The 17,282-nt window shown below is 36.6% G+C and overlaps 1 protein-coding gene across 5 annotated transcripts in view; it reads left to right on the top strand.

Moving 5' to 3' along the window:
* MTA3 (metastasis associated 1 family member 3) overlaps positions 1-16,966 on the top strand; it is a 117,538-nt gene extending 100,572 nt beyond the window's left edge. For 3 of the 5 annotated variants that reach the window (XM_042829334.1, XM_042829317.1, XM_042829342.1), the window contains exons 19-21: positions 896-923; positions 2,426-2,467; positions 12,683-16,966. In XM_042829334.1, coding sequence (XP_042685268.1) covers positions 896-923; positions 2,426-2,467; positions 12,683-12,694 — 82 coding nt within the window. In that variant the 3' untranslated portion in view covers positions 12,695-16,966. The remainder of the gene's footprint in view (positions 1-895; positions 924-2,425; positions 2,468-12,682) is intronic. The other 2 variants (XM_042829327.1, XM_042829351.1) reach the window with 2 other exon arrangements.
* Positions 16,967-17,282: the final 316 nt, after the last annotated feature.

The following is a 17,282-nucleotide window of genomic DNA, read 5'->3' as shown; positions in this document are numbered from 1 at the left end:
CATCACAATTTTATGTTGAACTTTAATGAATTTAATATTTTGACATTTTTCTTTATTCATTCACTTCCTGAATGAAAAAGAAATTCTCATTTCCTACTCTAAAGTAACTCGCTCAAGTTTTTATTCTAAAGTGCAAATCTATTTACACGATTCACTGAAAAATCACTCTTTAAAGATCCTTATATTCATCACTACCCACCAAGGGAGTCTACTTATTTCCTTTTAATATAGTTTGATATTAGCTGCTGGGATTGTCCTACCACTATGTGTATAATTGAGATCAGAGAGTAGTCTCATAACTATAAAGAATTTTATTCAGATCATTGTACTAAATCACCTTTGCCGTAAGGAATCTTTCTGAGTTTTATTTCCATTTTGTTGACTAGCTGTAATGTAGATTCTATTGTAGGCTCTGTTAGAGGTTAATGCAAAAAAATGGCTACAGTATGTGAAATTAAATTCTTTGTAATGAATTACTATTCTGGGTCTTATATAGTAATTGGGAAAATTCTTATGTGGTCTAGTGAAACTTAACGAGAATGTAGCGTATTTGCTTAATATTAGTTGCATTACATATGACAATTTGTAAATAAAACTAGTATCTGTAGATTTTTATTTTTCTTAGCAGTTCTAGGTATGCAATATGTTTCTATACATAACACTCTGTCCATTAATAGAACATGTGTGTGTGCTGTCAATTATATTTGTACAGGGACAGCTAAAATATTGTGTGGAAAATGACATTTTTTTCAGCATTTGCTTTATAAGAAATGTCTGGAAAGGTTTGACTGGAAGGGTTATAGCTGCAGATTCCATATGCTTTCCCTTCATGGGCCAAGAAGCATATTTGCATATAGAAACACAGTTGAATGACTCAATGCTTGTTTCCTTTCAGCACTGAAGCAGTTAGAAACCTTCTCACGGTAAGTGGAACTCCATTGGGAATAAGTTAACTGCAACTGTTAAAATTAGAATGTGATCTTTAGCTGTTACCAGCAGACATTGCTTCCTTTTTGCTGATAAAATGGTTTGAGAGGCATCTCTGTGCCAGCATTATATAGGCAATTTTCATATTCTTCACATCATGTTCTTCCTCTCTAACAAAAAAGCTTCCCTTGATTTTTTTTGAGTTACTATGTGAGGTGTTTATGATAATTATCTGATAGCACTCATTTTTACTTATGCATGTCTCATAGCACACATAAAAGCTTAAAGCTAAAGTTGCATGTTGGAAAAAAAAAGAAAAAAAAAAGAATGTGGTGCTCACAAACTATATTCAGCAAAATATTGTATCTTGCTTTTGCCATCAATTGCCTTGTTCTTTTGCAGAAGTGGGGAAGACTAATTCTGGTGCTCTGGCATTTCCTGCTAGCAATCAATGCACTGTAGTTCTATCAGTGTAAATCCTAAACTTAAGTGAACCAAACCTTTGTTATATTACAAGTTGCTAATAACTTGCCATTGTCCCATCTCCTTCCAACATGGGCTTTAATATCAAGTACTGTGTTGAAGTTAACGGTTGGAGAGGCTTGCTGGGAGAAAAGGGACGGGTAGAGGGGTAAATCTCCTGTGTCTTGGTTTTTTGCTAAAGAAGATACATGCAGGTATGGATCAAAGTCAGGATTCCACTGTTTACTCTGAAGAGGAAGAGCTCTTCACACATGCAGTTTCTCATCACAGAAACGCTCATGAACATGTATACTTTTTTTCTCAGTTAACCTCCATTATTATTAAAGTTGTGCACCAAAAAAGTATTGTTAATGTTCACTCAGGGGCAGCCTCTGCTTTTCATAAAGATGAGTCAGTTTGATTTGAATTGGGATTCCAGATCTGAACCTCTCATGATTGGATCACAGAGCATAGTGCCTTTTCATTTCTTTACTTGCATGGAACTATGGCCATATGACTCCCATTCTGTATCTGACTGCATGGAGATGCTTGACTGCACACTTGGAGAATCAGCTGCAACTCTAACAGTGCTATGCACCAGCTGCAAACCTCTAATCAGAAAATAACCATCTAAAGATGCATTTTTCTGATTCCTTTACTTCTGCTGGATTATATCACTGTCATACATCTTGAAAAGCGGGGATTATAGAATTAGAATATCTCTTTTAGGATTACGTCTAATCCTTGTTGATAGGATTGTAAATATTGATTGGATGAATGTGACTACAGGTGAGCTTGCAATCATTTCTAGTACAATACAGCAGATGGGCAGTTTGGGGAGGAATTGTCCCTGCTCCAGGTAGAAGTCCTACATGGCTAAGTATTATTCAACGTTGCTATATTTTGTCACTTTCCTCAAAGCAAAAATCTATAGTCTAAGAATTTCAATGCTATTTTAACCTTATTTAGTGTGGAACATTGGTGAATGTTATGTATTGTTGATGACTTATAAGTGCTAATTCTCCCCTGACTCTAGCTGAGGTGCTGTGATGCGGAATCCCTATCAGGAATACAGAAAGTAGGTCACAATCTCTTGACCTTTGTTTCTCTTTGAGTAGTTTTCATGGATGTGCAGATAGTTTCTGATGTTATTCATCTATAGGTGCTTTTCTTCTAGCTCATTTTATGATACCTTCTGAATCAAAGTAATATTGCTGTAATAATGCTGATGTTTTTAAGAGCAGGATTTTTCCATGAAACTAAAATCAGCATCATTTGAAGTGAAGATTTTTTTTTTTAACGTGTTAAAGGCATAATAGATATCTACACGGAAAACAACTCCAGAGCTGCAGTGTTTCACCTATTCTCTCATTTAAGGATTGGTTCAGTATAAGTTACGACATTCTTGGTTGCTGTTGGGCTTGAAGAGCATAAGCTGTGAAGAATTTTGTTTTGTTAATTTTCAGAACAAATGAAATACAACCATGTTGGCTTGGAGCTCTGTTTAAGATAAAGTTTCAGTGATGTTGTAGTAAGCTACTAATCTTGTTTAAAGCTGCAAGCTAAGAGGAAGATGTTGACACTCCTACACAGGACACAAGAAAACTGGATTTAGTTTGGTGCTCCCTCACAGGCTTCTGTGAGACCTCATGCTTGTATCTCCAAGCATTTAGATGCCCAACTCCTCGTAGCAAAATTCATAAGCTGACTAAATGCTTTGTTGGAGATTTGAATATAATTATGTACAGATCAGTTTTCCATCTGAAGAATCAAATGAAGACTACTTTATTCTTCCATAGGGCTGTTATACACGGAGCATGTCAGAAGGAATCACCTTTCAGACAATTTTTACCTTTATATATAATGAAGTCTCACGGAAATGCTATCCACAGGAGTCCAGAAGCTGCTGACTGGGACTGGGCAATTTGTTAGTTTCAGATCCATCTCCACTGATTAGAAGGTGAAAATTAATTAGTCCACGGCTTCAGTGATGACAGCAGGGAGACAGAGGGCTATGAACAGATGGTTGTAAATGACCTAGTTACTGCTGCCTGAAAAGTCACGCAGTTGAATCTTGTAAAATGATCTTGTAGAATACTACCCTGTTGTGAGCAGAAATTCACATATGCAGCTTCTCTATGGTGGCTTAGATACCAAAACATATTTTGCAATTGCATTTTAGGTAGGAGTCAAGTGTGGTTAATTTACACAACTCAGCTAAAGAGCAATGGCACTTTTAGAAGTGTTACTCAACCACTTGCACCCATCCTCTGTTCACTTTGAGAAGAGTCATTTCATGATCAGACAGAAGGCACGGAAATAGCCAGTGTATTTTATATTTGAGTGGGGAAATATAATTCTCAAACGATTTTTGCAAAATTTTATTTTCCTGGAAAACCTGGAGGGGAGGGGAAAAGGAGCTGAAATAAAACACAGGGATGGTAAGTTCGTTAATGATTGTCTTAAGCACAGATGTTGGTGGAAAAGCTCCTGTAAGATTACTTAACTTTTCCAGGAACCTCATTTGTTTTGTTAAACCTTCTAATCCCAGTTCATTAAAGCTCTTAAATGCATGCCTGGCTCCCACTGAGTGCAGACAGGTAGACTGAGTGTGTCAGACAGTAAGTCAACCTTATGTTAAATTAAGATGTCATGCAATTTTTTTCACCCATTTTCTTAGAATTTGTGGTTTTTTTTTTAACTTTGAATTTCTTGCAGTACTGTTGGCCATTTCTAAAGGTTTTCCCTCAAAAGCCATCTTTTGTGTTTGTGCAGTAGATTTCATGTAGCTGAACCCAATCCTCTTTACAAGGTGTTTTAACTGAAGGTCCTAGGGCTTACTTTTTGTTAGCTGGTTGCTCAGCGTTTTCCTAAATCCATGTCCCCAGTGGGAATGTATCACCTTGTAATTCTTGGCCTTATTCTATTGTGGGAGTTAAAAACTTATTTGATTTTGAACATGAATTTATTTTCTATAAGAAAACATATTTGTATGTGAAGCCAGTTTCCATTTTAAAAACACTTTCATGGAGCCTTGGGAAACATATAAAAATGTAATGAAAATGCTAACTTGTCAGACCAGCATAGTCTTCCACATACTTCATTATCAAAGAAAGTCAAGATCGAGTATGCAGACTTTATCTGTAGCCGTGCTCAAGTAACACTAGTTCTGAAGTAAAAGCAGCTTCTCTTCACAATTTCTGAGCCTAAACCACAGAGTTTTATTGCATTAGTTCTCTGCTATTGATGGCTGTAATCCTCAAATACTGCTGCTAAGTTTCAGTTTTCAAAGATTACTTTTTTTTTTTTTTTTTACTGACAGAAGATTTAATTCTGAAATAATCTATATATTAGTGTACACATTCAATCATTTATTATTTGTTATGTTCTTCCAAGTACTAGAATTCCTTAAGATCTGTTAAATGCAAAATTCTGTAGCATTAATGTAAGTAAGGCTGTGAAGAAGCAAATGTTGGTCTCTTTTTGTGAAAAAGCTTGCGTAAGTAAGTACACTGGGATTTTAAATGTAAAATACTGGAGAACGTAATGATTGTGAAAGAGAATCACAGAAATAACTGTCAGTTTCTTGTCAGACATTTAAGGAGACAAGATGGGTGGTTGATTTCATTACTTGTGCAATGAATAGAGGTTAAAATATTTACTTGACCAAATACAATAGAAATATTTTGTAAGTGGTAAAAGCTCAGATTCATGCTTCACAATTCCTGTTGCACTAGACAAGGCATTTAACATCTGAGTAGCTCCAGCTTTTAGCCTGTAGATTCGAATAATATTAATATTCAGCTACTCTCATGGATGTTCTGCAGTTTTTAATTAAACAGACCAACAAACACTGTGCAATACTGGCAGGAAACCTTTGGCTGTAAGACTGGAGAGCTGAATGAAATCTTCTGAGTGTAATCAGAAAACAAACTAGAGTAGACCCTTGGTACTATGAATATTAAATAAAAATTCTGATCTTAAATAAAGATTACCTTAAAAATTAGCATATTAAGTCATGGTGTGGCAGAGCTTTTCTCTTTGGAGGAAAGTAATTGATGCTGTAGAGCAATCCCCTCGGGTCAGTTTTTTTAAGGTAAATTTTGGTATCCAGCTCTCTCTGGTCTGAAGGATTAATTCTGATTTTCTTCCTTTGCTTAATATTAAATAGTGCCAAGAAGCTCATCCAAGTGTACTCTGATCAGTACATGTATTATTCCAGGAAAAGTATATGCATTATTGATAAAGAGAGAATATTGCCTTTTTTTCAGTTTCAGTCAATACTATAAGATGTAAAATTGTAAACATAGAGTTCAGGCCACTAAACTCAGCTGAAGTAATCAAACAGTGTAAGAAAAGAAACAAACAAAAAGCTTAATGTAAAGTCATAGAAAGTATTCTCCTAATAAATAAAATACTAAAGTAGTTATATTGGAGTATTTGAAGCATATTGAAAGTGGAAAAGACAACAGAATGCAAGATATTTTTTTTGTTAAGCATGTCATAGAAAAATATTTTTCATGTTCTTCAGTTTCTATCTTCAGCATTTTTTTTCTTAATTTTTTTTTGCTTTAAAGCTACTAAAATGTGAGCTCATGTATGTTTTTGAGAATTATGCTGCTAGATCATGTGTCACCCAAACATCTGACCAGTCTATACCTAGCTTAAAGGACAAACCATCCAAGTCAAAACATAATCACAGAATTGAAATCAACAAAAAAAAAATCTTTCTGAATCAAAATGGTGAGACTAGTCAGGTAGGGTTTTATTCCATCTATTGCTATGTATGTGGCACAGAATGTTTGTAGACCAAGGCCAGAACTCAGACGCTGTATGTTCTTAACCCCTTCTTAAAGATATAAAAAATTGTCTTCTGGAATAACGCAGGAATCATAAATTACTATGCAAGATGTTCAGAAAGGAGGTGAAAGCATTTCTTCATTTACCCTGCCAGTTCTGATGCGTTTTCTCTCAATTTTTTTTGTCTAAGGAAAAAATGTATGCTGTCATGTGGGATATATTTTCATCTAATAGTGGGTTATATTTAATATACAGAGTGACTATTCTTCTTAAAAATACTAGATGGTGATGACAATTTCTATTGGCAAAGTATAAAATTCTGTAGTGTGGGAATTCACCCACATCCTGTAGGGGAAGAATAAAGGAGTTGCTTTGAGGTCTTCTGGCTTTTGTGCCCGTGGAAGATTTTCTGACTCCTTGGGTTCACAGAGTGCAGACATATTGACAAATGTGTGGTGATCTTCTAGGTACGCTGATAGGGAACGCAAGGTTAAGCAACTCTTTCTTTAATAGAGCAAATTCATGCCTTAAGCTGTCTGAAGTCAGTGTTAACTAAGGAGAGGCTAATTAATTTCAAACAAGGTTCAGAGCAGCTGTCCCATAGCTCCGGTTACAGGTCTGTTGAAGGCTGAGACATTGTTTTGTTTTAAAATACATGAATAATTTACTTTTCACCCATTCCATTGATCTACTTTTGCTAGGTCTCATTCCCTCTAAGATGGGTGCTGTGGTTGAATGCCACGACTCCACAGACTGGCCTTTCTCCCTTCTTTGACGGAAACTGAGGAACATGACTCTGTGTGTGCTTCTCCAATAGACACTGCTTTTTGGCTTGCATCAGGGGATAATGTCATTGCTGAGTTAGCAAAACTACACCTGAGAGGTAGGGCAAGTCCCCAGCTACTTAATCCATGGTGAGACTTGCGTTGTCTGTTATTCCTACAAACTATATTGAGGTTTTTCTTTGAAATGAATTTAGAGGGGACTGGAAGGAGTCACAGCTTCTGCGCTGCCAGCATTGCCAAAAAGTGAGCAAGCCCATGTTGCAGTCAAACTGATGTGCTGTCATTTTTGTCCTAGCCATCTGCAGTGGGTAAATTTAGTCTCTTGGTGGTAAGTACCAAGCTCACAGATGAACTGTGAGAATAATTCTATCGTTGATTGTTAAGGTTTAGTCATCATGTGATGACAGAATCTATTTAGAACGTTTCTTAGGGGTTAATAGATAAGTTTATCTCAGTTCCAATGTTCAGCTGAAAAATTAACAGTAATGCTGAGAATAATATTTTGCACTTCTTTAATTCTTTCTCTCAGAGCACTCAAAGCCACTTTACAATATTAATGAAACATGCAATTTTCAGAGAAAACAAAAGTATGGAAAAATCTGCAGGATGATTTTTCAGAGAGCCATGCCAGTTGTTTGCAGTAAAAGTGATATAAATAATTTCAATAACGGGTCAGGTCCCCTCTAGGAGGCACTCAATAAATGTACGCAAAGGGATAGTTTCTGCTCCAAGGAAGTTGGATTTTTTTAGTAGATTTTAAACCAGCAGCAAGTAGAAAGAGATAGAAAGGCAGCTTGTGCCATTCCACAACACTGTCATAGAAGTCTGTACTTCAAACACTTGACCTGGCTTTTTCCTCTCCGTAATGAAATGGCTCTAAAACATTGTTTACTGCTTAATGTATTCGTAGTAACTCTAAGCTGTTGCTCTGCTCTGAAACACAAAATGCCCTCAATGTGGTATGTTGTTTGAAAATAATATATTAAGCTTCTCAGGAAGATCTGGCACAATGACTTTTAGCTGGTGTGTCTGTAAAGTGTTCACAGAGAACAGTTTTTCTCTTAATATCTGTGCCAAATTGGAAGATAACCACAAGCAAAGGAAAAAACTTCCTTGCTAGAAGGGAAAAAATAAGACAAAAGAAAAAACAAATCCATTTTCTTATGCTTGCAATGGACTTGTTCCTGTTGCACTACCAGCAACAACTATGTAATAATACAGTGGCTGCTCCAAAAGCATTTGTGTGATGCTCAAATATCTACAGCAGCACCTCTTTAATCTCATAAAGATTTTAGTATGCTCTGCCACCTGTATTACTTTTATAATGTAAACTAGTGACTCAAGGCAAGTGTTTTCTGGTAACTGTGTACATAATAAAACATACTTTGTTTTGTAAATGAGCATTTCACAAAGGAGCTTATTGTCCTAGTTTCTATAATTTTGAGGTTAGGCCAGAACTTTAATAGAATATATAGGTACACTTCAGCCTGAAAGTGTTGGGAGAAAAAAAAAAAAGCCTATATCAGCAAGCCAAACAGACAAATAAAATACAGCATTCCCACTCTGCATTTCCACACAGGTAAAAATGAAGGAAGTGCTATGAGTTACCAAGTTTTGAAGGATCTGTATCTGCATCTACGAGTTCATCTCAGTTAATTTTTCTTTTAGCAGACTCAGCACTGCCTTTCACTTAGTTTAAAAGTCTTGTTGAAATTAATGGAAAGACTGTAGGACTCCTAAAACAGTCCCCTTTCTTGTAATTTAATCCACTAAAGAGTTATAGTGTACTTCTGGATACAACAAGCCTTCAGGGAAATAAATGGTAATTAAGACAATTATGCTACAAGGAATCATGGCTACTTATTAAGTAGCTGTGTTTTGCTGGGTGGCCTTCAGCTTGCACTCAAAGAGCTTACATTGCACACGTTTGCATTGCCCTGGAGCAGCAGTAGCAACTTCACACATCTTTGTCACTTGAAAATATAGAACACGACAAACTTAAAATTGTTATTTAATGCGTGTCTTGATATTAACATTGATTGCAAATTTTGCATAAAGCATATACAAAAATGCAAAATTCCGCCTTGTTTTAGTCAGTGTCTAAAACTCTGCTCTCTTCAGGGTGGTAGTATTTTGTAAAGCTCGCAGATTTAAGTTTCTGCTTACAGTTGGCAAGTCACAGTGAATAGTGAACCCCAATCCAAAGTGTCAGTGAAATTTCAGTGTTGACTGTGCAGCTGATCCATTCTCTTATGCTTTGCTATGGACCTGTTCCTGTTGCACTACCAGCAACAACTGTAATAATACAGTGGCTGCTCCAAAAGTATTGTTTTGTGTGTTATTCTGTTGACCCACAATGTCAGAGGTGGATGTTGATTGGTTAAACCTTCCCACCAATTCTCCACTACATGTTGTTGCAATGTAACAGACAGCAACAGAGGAGTAGTCTGACAAAATGGGGTCTGAGACGAAAATTTCTGTTCCTGAAAAATCTAAATATCACAACAGGTTGTAAACTTCAGTAGATGGTTACTTAGACGAAGTAGAAGTGCAGAATCCACTTAAATCCTAAAAATGGGTTGGTTCAATGAACTTGTTTGTCTAATCATGTTTAAGCATGGCATAAATGCACTATTCAGTGTAACCACTGTTTCTACATAGTGTATCACAGTCCCTACATAGAACTTGCAAAGAGAAAATACATCTTAATAGTATGCAGTACTTACATACATTTCCATATTTCTCTGAATAGCTGCCAGGCACCTTATTTACCTTTATTCTGCAGTTACTATCATGTGTACATAAGTAATTTGTCACCCTCTACATTCGCAACAGTGCATCACATCTGACATAGAAATGAGTGCAGTGGGCTTTATATACCAATCCCCTGTTTGAAGGTTCGATTCATTTTCCTACCTTTGGTCTCGGGAGGACTAGAAGTACAATGCAAAGGCTTTAAAACATTTTTTAATTAGCATTTCAAATGAAGTCTTTAGCACATCATGCTTCAAGCACCAGTACAAGAATCGAAAGAAAAAGCAGGTGAAAATGGCAATTACTCTTTCCTAACAACTGCAAAGGATGTTATCACCGCTACAGATATTAAAGTCATTTACTTGCCAGCACCAAATAAAAAGCTGTATGTAATTAAAACATATGGCTGACATTAACTGAAAAAGGGACAGGAAATTGAACATTAAAGGTGACTCTGCCCTTAATTTGCTGTATTGCTTGGGGAGAGAGGAGATTGTATTGAAGTGTTCTGAGAGAGAGAGGCGCCGACAACCTTATCTTAGAATTTCCTACCTTTTGTCAGTTACCATTATAACCTGATTACTCAAGTGTTTCAAAAAAAAAAAACAAAAAACCAAAAAAAACCTGATGAAGGGTTGTAAAACATGATCAGTGGCTCTTAAAAAGTGTAACTGTTTTAGATGTTAATTCTTCAGCATAATGAGTCCATTTCCTCCACTCTGTATATTTTTGCTATTAAAGTCGGTAGAAATTTCCATCCTTCGAGTTTTATTTCTGCAAGCTAATTACTGGAAGCATTTTCACAATTCTGTTTAAATAGAAGTTCTGGATTGTCTTTTCAGAACGTGTACCAGATTAGCTCTTCTGACTGCCTGTATGGAGCTACTTCCATTTATAATAAGTGAAGGGCTGACAAATCGGGTTTGTGGTTTGCTTGATGCAATGCCAGTGGTCTTTTCAATTCTGCCATTCTCTGTGCTAGTTGTTAAATACGTCTCTTGATCTACTATCCTTGCCTAACAATCATAAATCCTAATCACAGATATTTTACTATCCTTACATTTAGTATGAGCTGTATGTTTTTTTCACTGTTAGGAACTCCTTGACAGCTTATGAAGTTTCCATATTATAAAGTCAGAAGGGCGAACTATTATCTAACCATTTTATAAACTGTGGGCTTCTCAGTTTAATGAAAACATCAGTTCTTTAAATAAATACATATTCTGCAACAAATGTATTAAAAAGGGATCCAGTTCTGTAGGCTTTTTCTGAAGTGATCCCCATTACAATATTTGAGGGAAAAAACTGTCGTCTATTAACATAAATTTATAAAGCCTTGCTATCTCATTGTTTTAGAAATACATATTTCTAACAGTTTTGAGTTATGTTTCTATGATCTTACCATTTTGAATACAATTCCTTGTCAATTTATTTTATATCACCTTAGGCTTAAATTGAGATGACCATGTGAAGTAATCAATGAATAAGTTTGTATTTCTGTGGGACTGCATGAATAGCTGAAGCTTTGCTTTTTGGAAATTCATTTCCTTTTCTTTTATTATGCGTAGTACTGAATGATGCTAAATCCTAGCTTGGTATTCCAGACCATGAGATGCTGACGACATCCTACTTTCAGGCAGCTAAGACAAATACTTCCCTATGCCTTTCAAAAACATAAACCAAAATAGGCATATTTTTCAGGCTCCCTTAACAGAGCTCAGTATATTCTCCTGATTTTTGGCTTATTGTTTTGTCCTTGATTAGATTCTTTTCTCTGGCTCAGTAACTTGGCTGGTAGCTTAGATTCCTGAAAACTCAACCAGCAACTAAATATGCACTTGAAAATTTAATGTGCAAATAAGAGCCATTTTAGTACTCCATAGAGTATATTTTAAGCTGTCCCTGTATTTTCAATTTCAAGGACCACCATTTTTCAGTTTCAGCGTTAGCAGCCCATTAAGATGAAAGGAAAAAATCAATTCTTTGGTTACTGTGTCAAAACCTTGATGCACTCTGATGAACATCAGCACTATGTAATTTGCAATCAGGTCAGATTTTCAACTTCGAAAGTCTGAATTTGAAAATCTGATCTCTCTAATTGGTAAAGGGCAGCATTCACTGTAGTTCACTTCCATAAGCTCAAAACCTTTGTAATTTATAAACTGTCTAACTGAAAGCTGGGATAACAAATCTGAGGGAATTCAGAAAATAAGTAATTTTCCACCAACATGTAATATTCTGGACCCTGCCAATGAATATGATTCTCAGTATACTGTATTCATCATTTCCATGTTTTCTGCTACTTTGCTCTGGTTATAGTTTATGGTTTTGATTTATAACAATACAGAGACAACAGTGCAGTTGGAACTTAACTAAGCTTTTTCTATGAAACTAATTATCCTTGAATGCATAAGATTACAATACAAACAACATGACCACCTCTAGTTAATGTTTGACTAAAATTAAAGTGAATTTACTGCACCTGTAGGGTACTAGCACAAAAAGCCCAAAGTCTCAGACTATCCGTTATTTGCAAAATTGGTACAGTGAAAATAACCACACTGAAAATTGTTCCCAGTCTATCACTTTTAAAGAAATAACACATTTGTTTAGGTTCTTTCTTCTGTGACCCTTCATTATTATGTTGAAATCACACATTTGAGTATTCTGTCCCAAGATTTCATATAATTAATTGTTATCATCCCAATATTTTCTAACACCAATTCATTGAGTGAGTGTCAGTTACTAGTTGCAGACAACTGTGAATCACCAGTTGATGGACAGGCTATGTCTAGCTGACTGAAAATCTCTTTTTCCAGGAACTAGCCTTCCTCCTCTGGTAAGAGTAGTTGTTTGTTTGCTTATTATCTCTTCAGCTGCCTGTTAAAGACTGAGATTTATCTCTGCTATTGTCTCTTTCTTCTTTTCCTCCTTTCCTCCTTCCCTTCATACAGAAAAATCCGTAAGAAGTTTACCAAGTTGCAGCTGAAAAGAGCTTCCAGAACACCTTGTTCTCCAATTCTTGTGAAGACAAAATCTCTCATGAACAATAGGCAGGCACGAATAGAGCCGAGAGCCATCACGCACTGAAGACACAACAGCATCAGCAACATAATTATGTTAAAATCTTGTTTAATTGTGAACACAGATACAGCGTGACCTTCCACATCTTCAGGACCTATATGGACACTGTGGCTGGGTTCTGTGTTCTGGTCAGGATCCAACAGTAGCCCTTGTTCTCCTTTGTCTCTGTAAGGGCTACTTAAGGTTTGCTGTGCAGGCCTATTGATGATTGTCCTGCTATCTCCCCCCCTTGCCCTCATCACACTTGGATGGTCAGAGAGGGACTATTCATACTGACCGCAAGGAAGAGATATGGATGCAGTGTACCCCCACAATTTTGTCTATGCCTTCTAGTGGTGTGATACAAAAATAAGCACCTTTAAAAACAATTGCAGTGTCTTTGTAACAGGATTTAGCCTATAGGAGTCAGCATCTTCAAAAAGTGCTGCAGACTTCAAACGTTTGAATTTTTTAATATTGGCTTGAATCACTTTGGATTTGATTTTCTGATCTGCTGAGCAACCAGAGGTAAAATGAAGAGTTGTTCAGCACTTCTGAAACTTGGACCGAATTAGGTAGTGCTCAGAATTAGTGGCCCATTTTAAAATGCTGACCATATTAACTTTGGTTAAAATCCTAGAAAGTATCATGTGTGGACATGACCATCTGACTGGTATGGTTATCTATATATTTGCAAGCATCCACCTATTTGTTTGGGGATTTTTAGCATTTCTTGAAGTCTATTTTGAACAGTCAAAGCCAGCAGAATGCCATTCCCGGGAAAACATGAGGAAATAAGGGTATTTCCTATTAGCAATGACTCTCCGCTAAATAATTACTACATTTTAATACATATGGACAAGAAAGTTGTCTTGCTGCAGAATGCTTTGAAATTCATACTTGTAAGGCTACAGGTGGAGACTTACCATGGAGAGATGATGTGCCTTTTGTAACTACTTGTAGGAAGCTGTCAGTCCCCCTAAAAGTGGGAATGGCAACAGAGACAGGTCTTTTTTCTACTCAGGTACTTACAGGTGAATAATCTCTGCCCTACTTTGAGATCGAGAGGCAAGCAGTGTGTAGCACTGCTGTGTAAACCTAAGCTGAGATATACTGATTATCTTAAGCAAGTTATGTCTTTCAATAGATTTTGTTTCCATATGGCTTTTAACAGATAGTCAGACACTGAACGCATCACCATAAGCTGGAATAAACTTCAAGATGTTTTTTCTAGTTCTTTACTAGGTAACTCTAGCGGCACTGTATTATCTGGCTATGGATATGCCCAGCTCTGTGGTTAGAAAGATGAAGGTGTAAGTAGTATCTCGTAACTCTTGGTGATTCCCCCCCTTCCCCTTCCTGAAATATACACCCCACGCTACTTACAGTTTCAGTCTGAAAGATCATCTGTGATACCAGCCTGTAACTAGCCATGCTGACCATGTCAGATTTTGAACACTTGAGACAGTCACCCAGACGCTTCCTCGAGAAAGAAAGCACACTGACCTTCTGAAGGAAGTTGATTTTACAGAGTGACGGATCCAGGTCTTGTCCACTGTCCTTCACCAGCAAGCGGAGGGTGAGTAAGGAGAAGAGATTTGGACCTGAAATGTTTCTAGTACCCTGAGCACCCTACCGAATGTCACTGATTGGGAATCAATTGGAGAAGACCTGGGATTCATCCGCTTACAGATTTTTTTCCAGGAGCCACTGAAGTGTGCAGCCCTGGGATTCTCTTCTATCCACACGATCTGCTTTTTCCTCACAACAGGAGAGTATTTCATCAGATACTGAACAGCCACAACCCATTCTTATTAGAAAGAATTGCCTTTATTAACTGCGACATATGGAAACACCTTCTGCATAATAGCTTTCTCACTCATTAAAATAAAGAAAGCATGATTATTCAGCAATCTATTTGACTGAAAGTATGAAAAACATAAGCAGAAAGTGCTTTGCCTCCCTCAGGCACCCCTGAAACCACACACAACAGACTCATTTTCAAAGTGTCTTTTGCTGTAAGGTGATGGATATCTTTTTTTACCCTGCCTTATTAAGCCTGTACTCGAATTATTTCAGTCAGTGTGCTACAGTGTCTAGCCAGTATTTTGTAAAATCCTCGTGTGCTTCTGCCTTTGACAAAAGTATTAGTATTTGTAACAGTCCCTTGTGACATCTTTTTTTTTTCTTTCCCTCTGAGGAGTGAGAGATTCATAACGACTCCCTGTCATGCAGCTTGATGCAACTTAACATATTCTGCATCAAGCATCCAAGGTAAGGAAGAGTTCTCCCTTGCAGCTTCAAGCCAAGGGAATTCATCAGGAAGCAGTAGAAGTAATGCTGTGACCCTGCCTGGCAGAGTTGTGCCACTGGTCACAATAGCCAACAGCCAACACTTGCAGAGGTTTAACGCAGTGGAGACTGTTCACTGATATAACACTGATATAACCATCCTCAAACTGCTTTGCATGCAGCTGCATGGAGACCTTCCTTCCTCTAAAATGCACACAGTGCACAGAGAAACTGCACGCCGCGTATCGCACCTTTGTCTTTACATGCTCTCTCTCAATCTTACCCTTCCTGTGAGATGTTCTCCAGGGATGGATACAGAATTTACCTGTGAATTTCAACAGAAAGCAATGATGGAAGATTAGGTGAAAATATGTTCCTGCTTCTTTTGACTTCTGTAGAAATTGTGACAGTTCTTTCTGCAGCATCTCGCAATTCCATGCTGTCTGTTGAGTTGAATTTTGTTTTTTTTTTCCCGCTGACCTTGAGCGAAGATGGCACATTTCTGTGTAAGTTATAACAGTACTGTTTTTATCAAGCTTCTCAAACTAGTTATTTTAAACCTAGCTAACATATCTCAGTCATCAACAATGACACTGAGTATAAACATATGCCTCAGAAGCAAGGACAAGACATTTGGTTCTTAACATGGATGTGAGCAAGGAAATCTCGGCAGCTTCAGTACTGTGTTTGCAATATGATTTATTTTCTTGTTAGCTAAATAAGAAAGCTATCTGAAAAACCACGTCTCCCTTTACAACTACAGAGTTCAAAAACCATGCAAAATACATGCTCATTTTTTTGTCCAGAGGTCTCATATAAAGAGGAAGAAGATTTTGTTAAAATTCAAATGTCCATGTTACCAATTTCAAGTATGTAGCTAATCTGCAGTCTTGAAATATTTAGTATATTTTTTCAGATTATTTTTCGAGGTTATGACTTGGTCAAGGAAGCTTTGGTTATGTAGGATGGAAAAATGAGATCTGGGAATACTTGAAATACATTGGCGACATTCCGACTACATTCTGAATTGGTTTTTTATTTTGATCAAAAGCAAATATTTGTTTCTGTAGTTCAAAACTTACAGCATGGTACAAGAAAATGGGGATTAAAAATGAAAAGAGTGAATGAGTAGAAAAAGAATGAACCAGAGTCGGCACTTACAAGATGCACACCCTTTATTAAACTGAAGCAAGCCTTTTGTTTTTCATAAATATCATTTTAACCTAGGCACTTTCCTAATTATAAAGTTACAGATAAAATGGAATGGCTGCGTAGTAGTTTCTGGTATAGTCACAGCATTATATCCTACAGCCTTGTGTAGAGAACAATTATACTCCTTCAGAAGTATTATATTGCAAAATACAATATAGTAGACACAGTGCATTTGTATATGTGCAATGCTGTGGTAATGGAAGTCTGTTAGAATCCTCTGGAAATGTCAGCAAAAATATTTTTGTTTTACATTTCTTCTTGAAGGTCTTTTATGTAAACCCGTGTCTTCATAAACCAGAGTGGGTGTCAAAAGTTTATATAACTGCAGAGTGGAATTTTTTGGAGTAAGTCAGGACTTTTTTATTCAAATGTTGCATGTAGAGGGAGGAAACCTAATTTTGGAATACATGAGTTTTGGGTAAGAGTTTTCAGATTGTACTATGCAATGATCAACACAGATTTGCAGAGTATGCTCCTGTTGCTCATAAAGGCTTAACAGTTGTTACTGAAATACAGTATTGAAAATTAAAAAGAGAAGCATAAAAAGCTGTCATTTTTAGAATTCTTTAAATTCTTTAGATTGCAAGTGAATTTCTCAAAGGAATGGTAAAACTGGGAGGATCAATGCTGAATATTTGAGGATGTGGAGCACCTTAGAATGAAATATATTACTGTCTGATTTGCATTAAAGTGTCTTTGTGCACAAGCTTTGTGACTCTTCGTCCTTTTTGCAGGAAAAATATTTATGCATTGACACTATCTTACAGGCTGTTCAGTAAACAACAAACTGAAATGTGATGAACTTTTAAAACTGCACTGGTGTTAAAGACACAAATACTTGTCTGTGGATAAAGAGAAAAGATTCAGAAGGCAGCGAGAAAGAGAAACATGAGGTATTGTTTATTGTTCATTGTATTGGAACTAGAAAAATGGTTTGAACCAGGTTTGAACTGAAATCTAGGTAAAAGGACTGTTACTAGAAGATAC

This window comes from Centrocercus urophasianus, unplaced genomic scaffold (genome assembly GCF_019232065.1).
Source record: "Centrocercus urophasianus isolate 14NV4802_14NV808 unplaced genomic scaffold, USGS_Curo_1.0 seq_10, whole genome shotgun sequence".
Lineage (NCBI taxonomy): Eukaryota > Metazoa > Chordata > Aves > Galliformes > Phasianidae > Centrocercus > Centrocercus urophasianus.
This window is presented reverse-complemented; position numbering and strand designations above follow the sequence as displayed.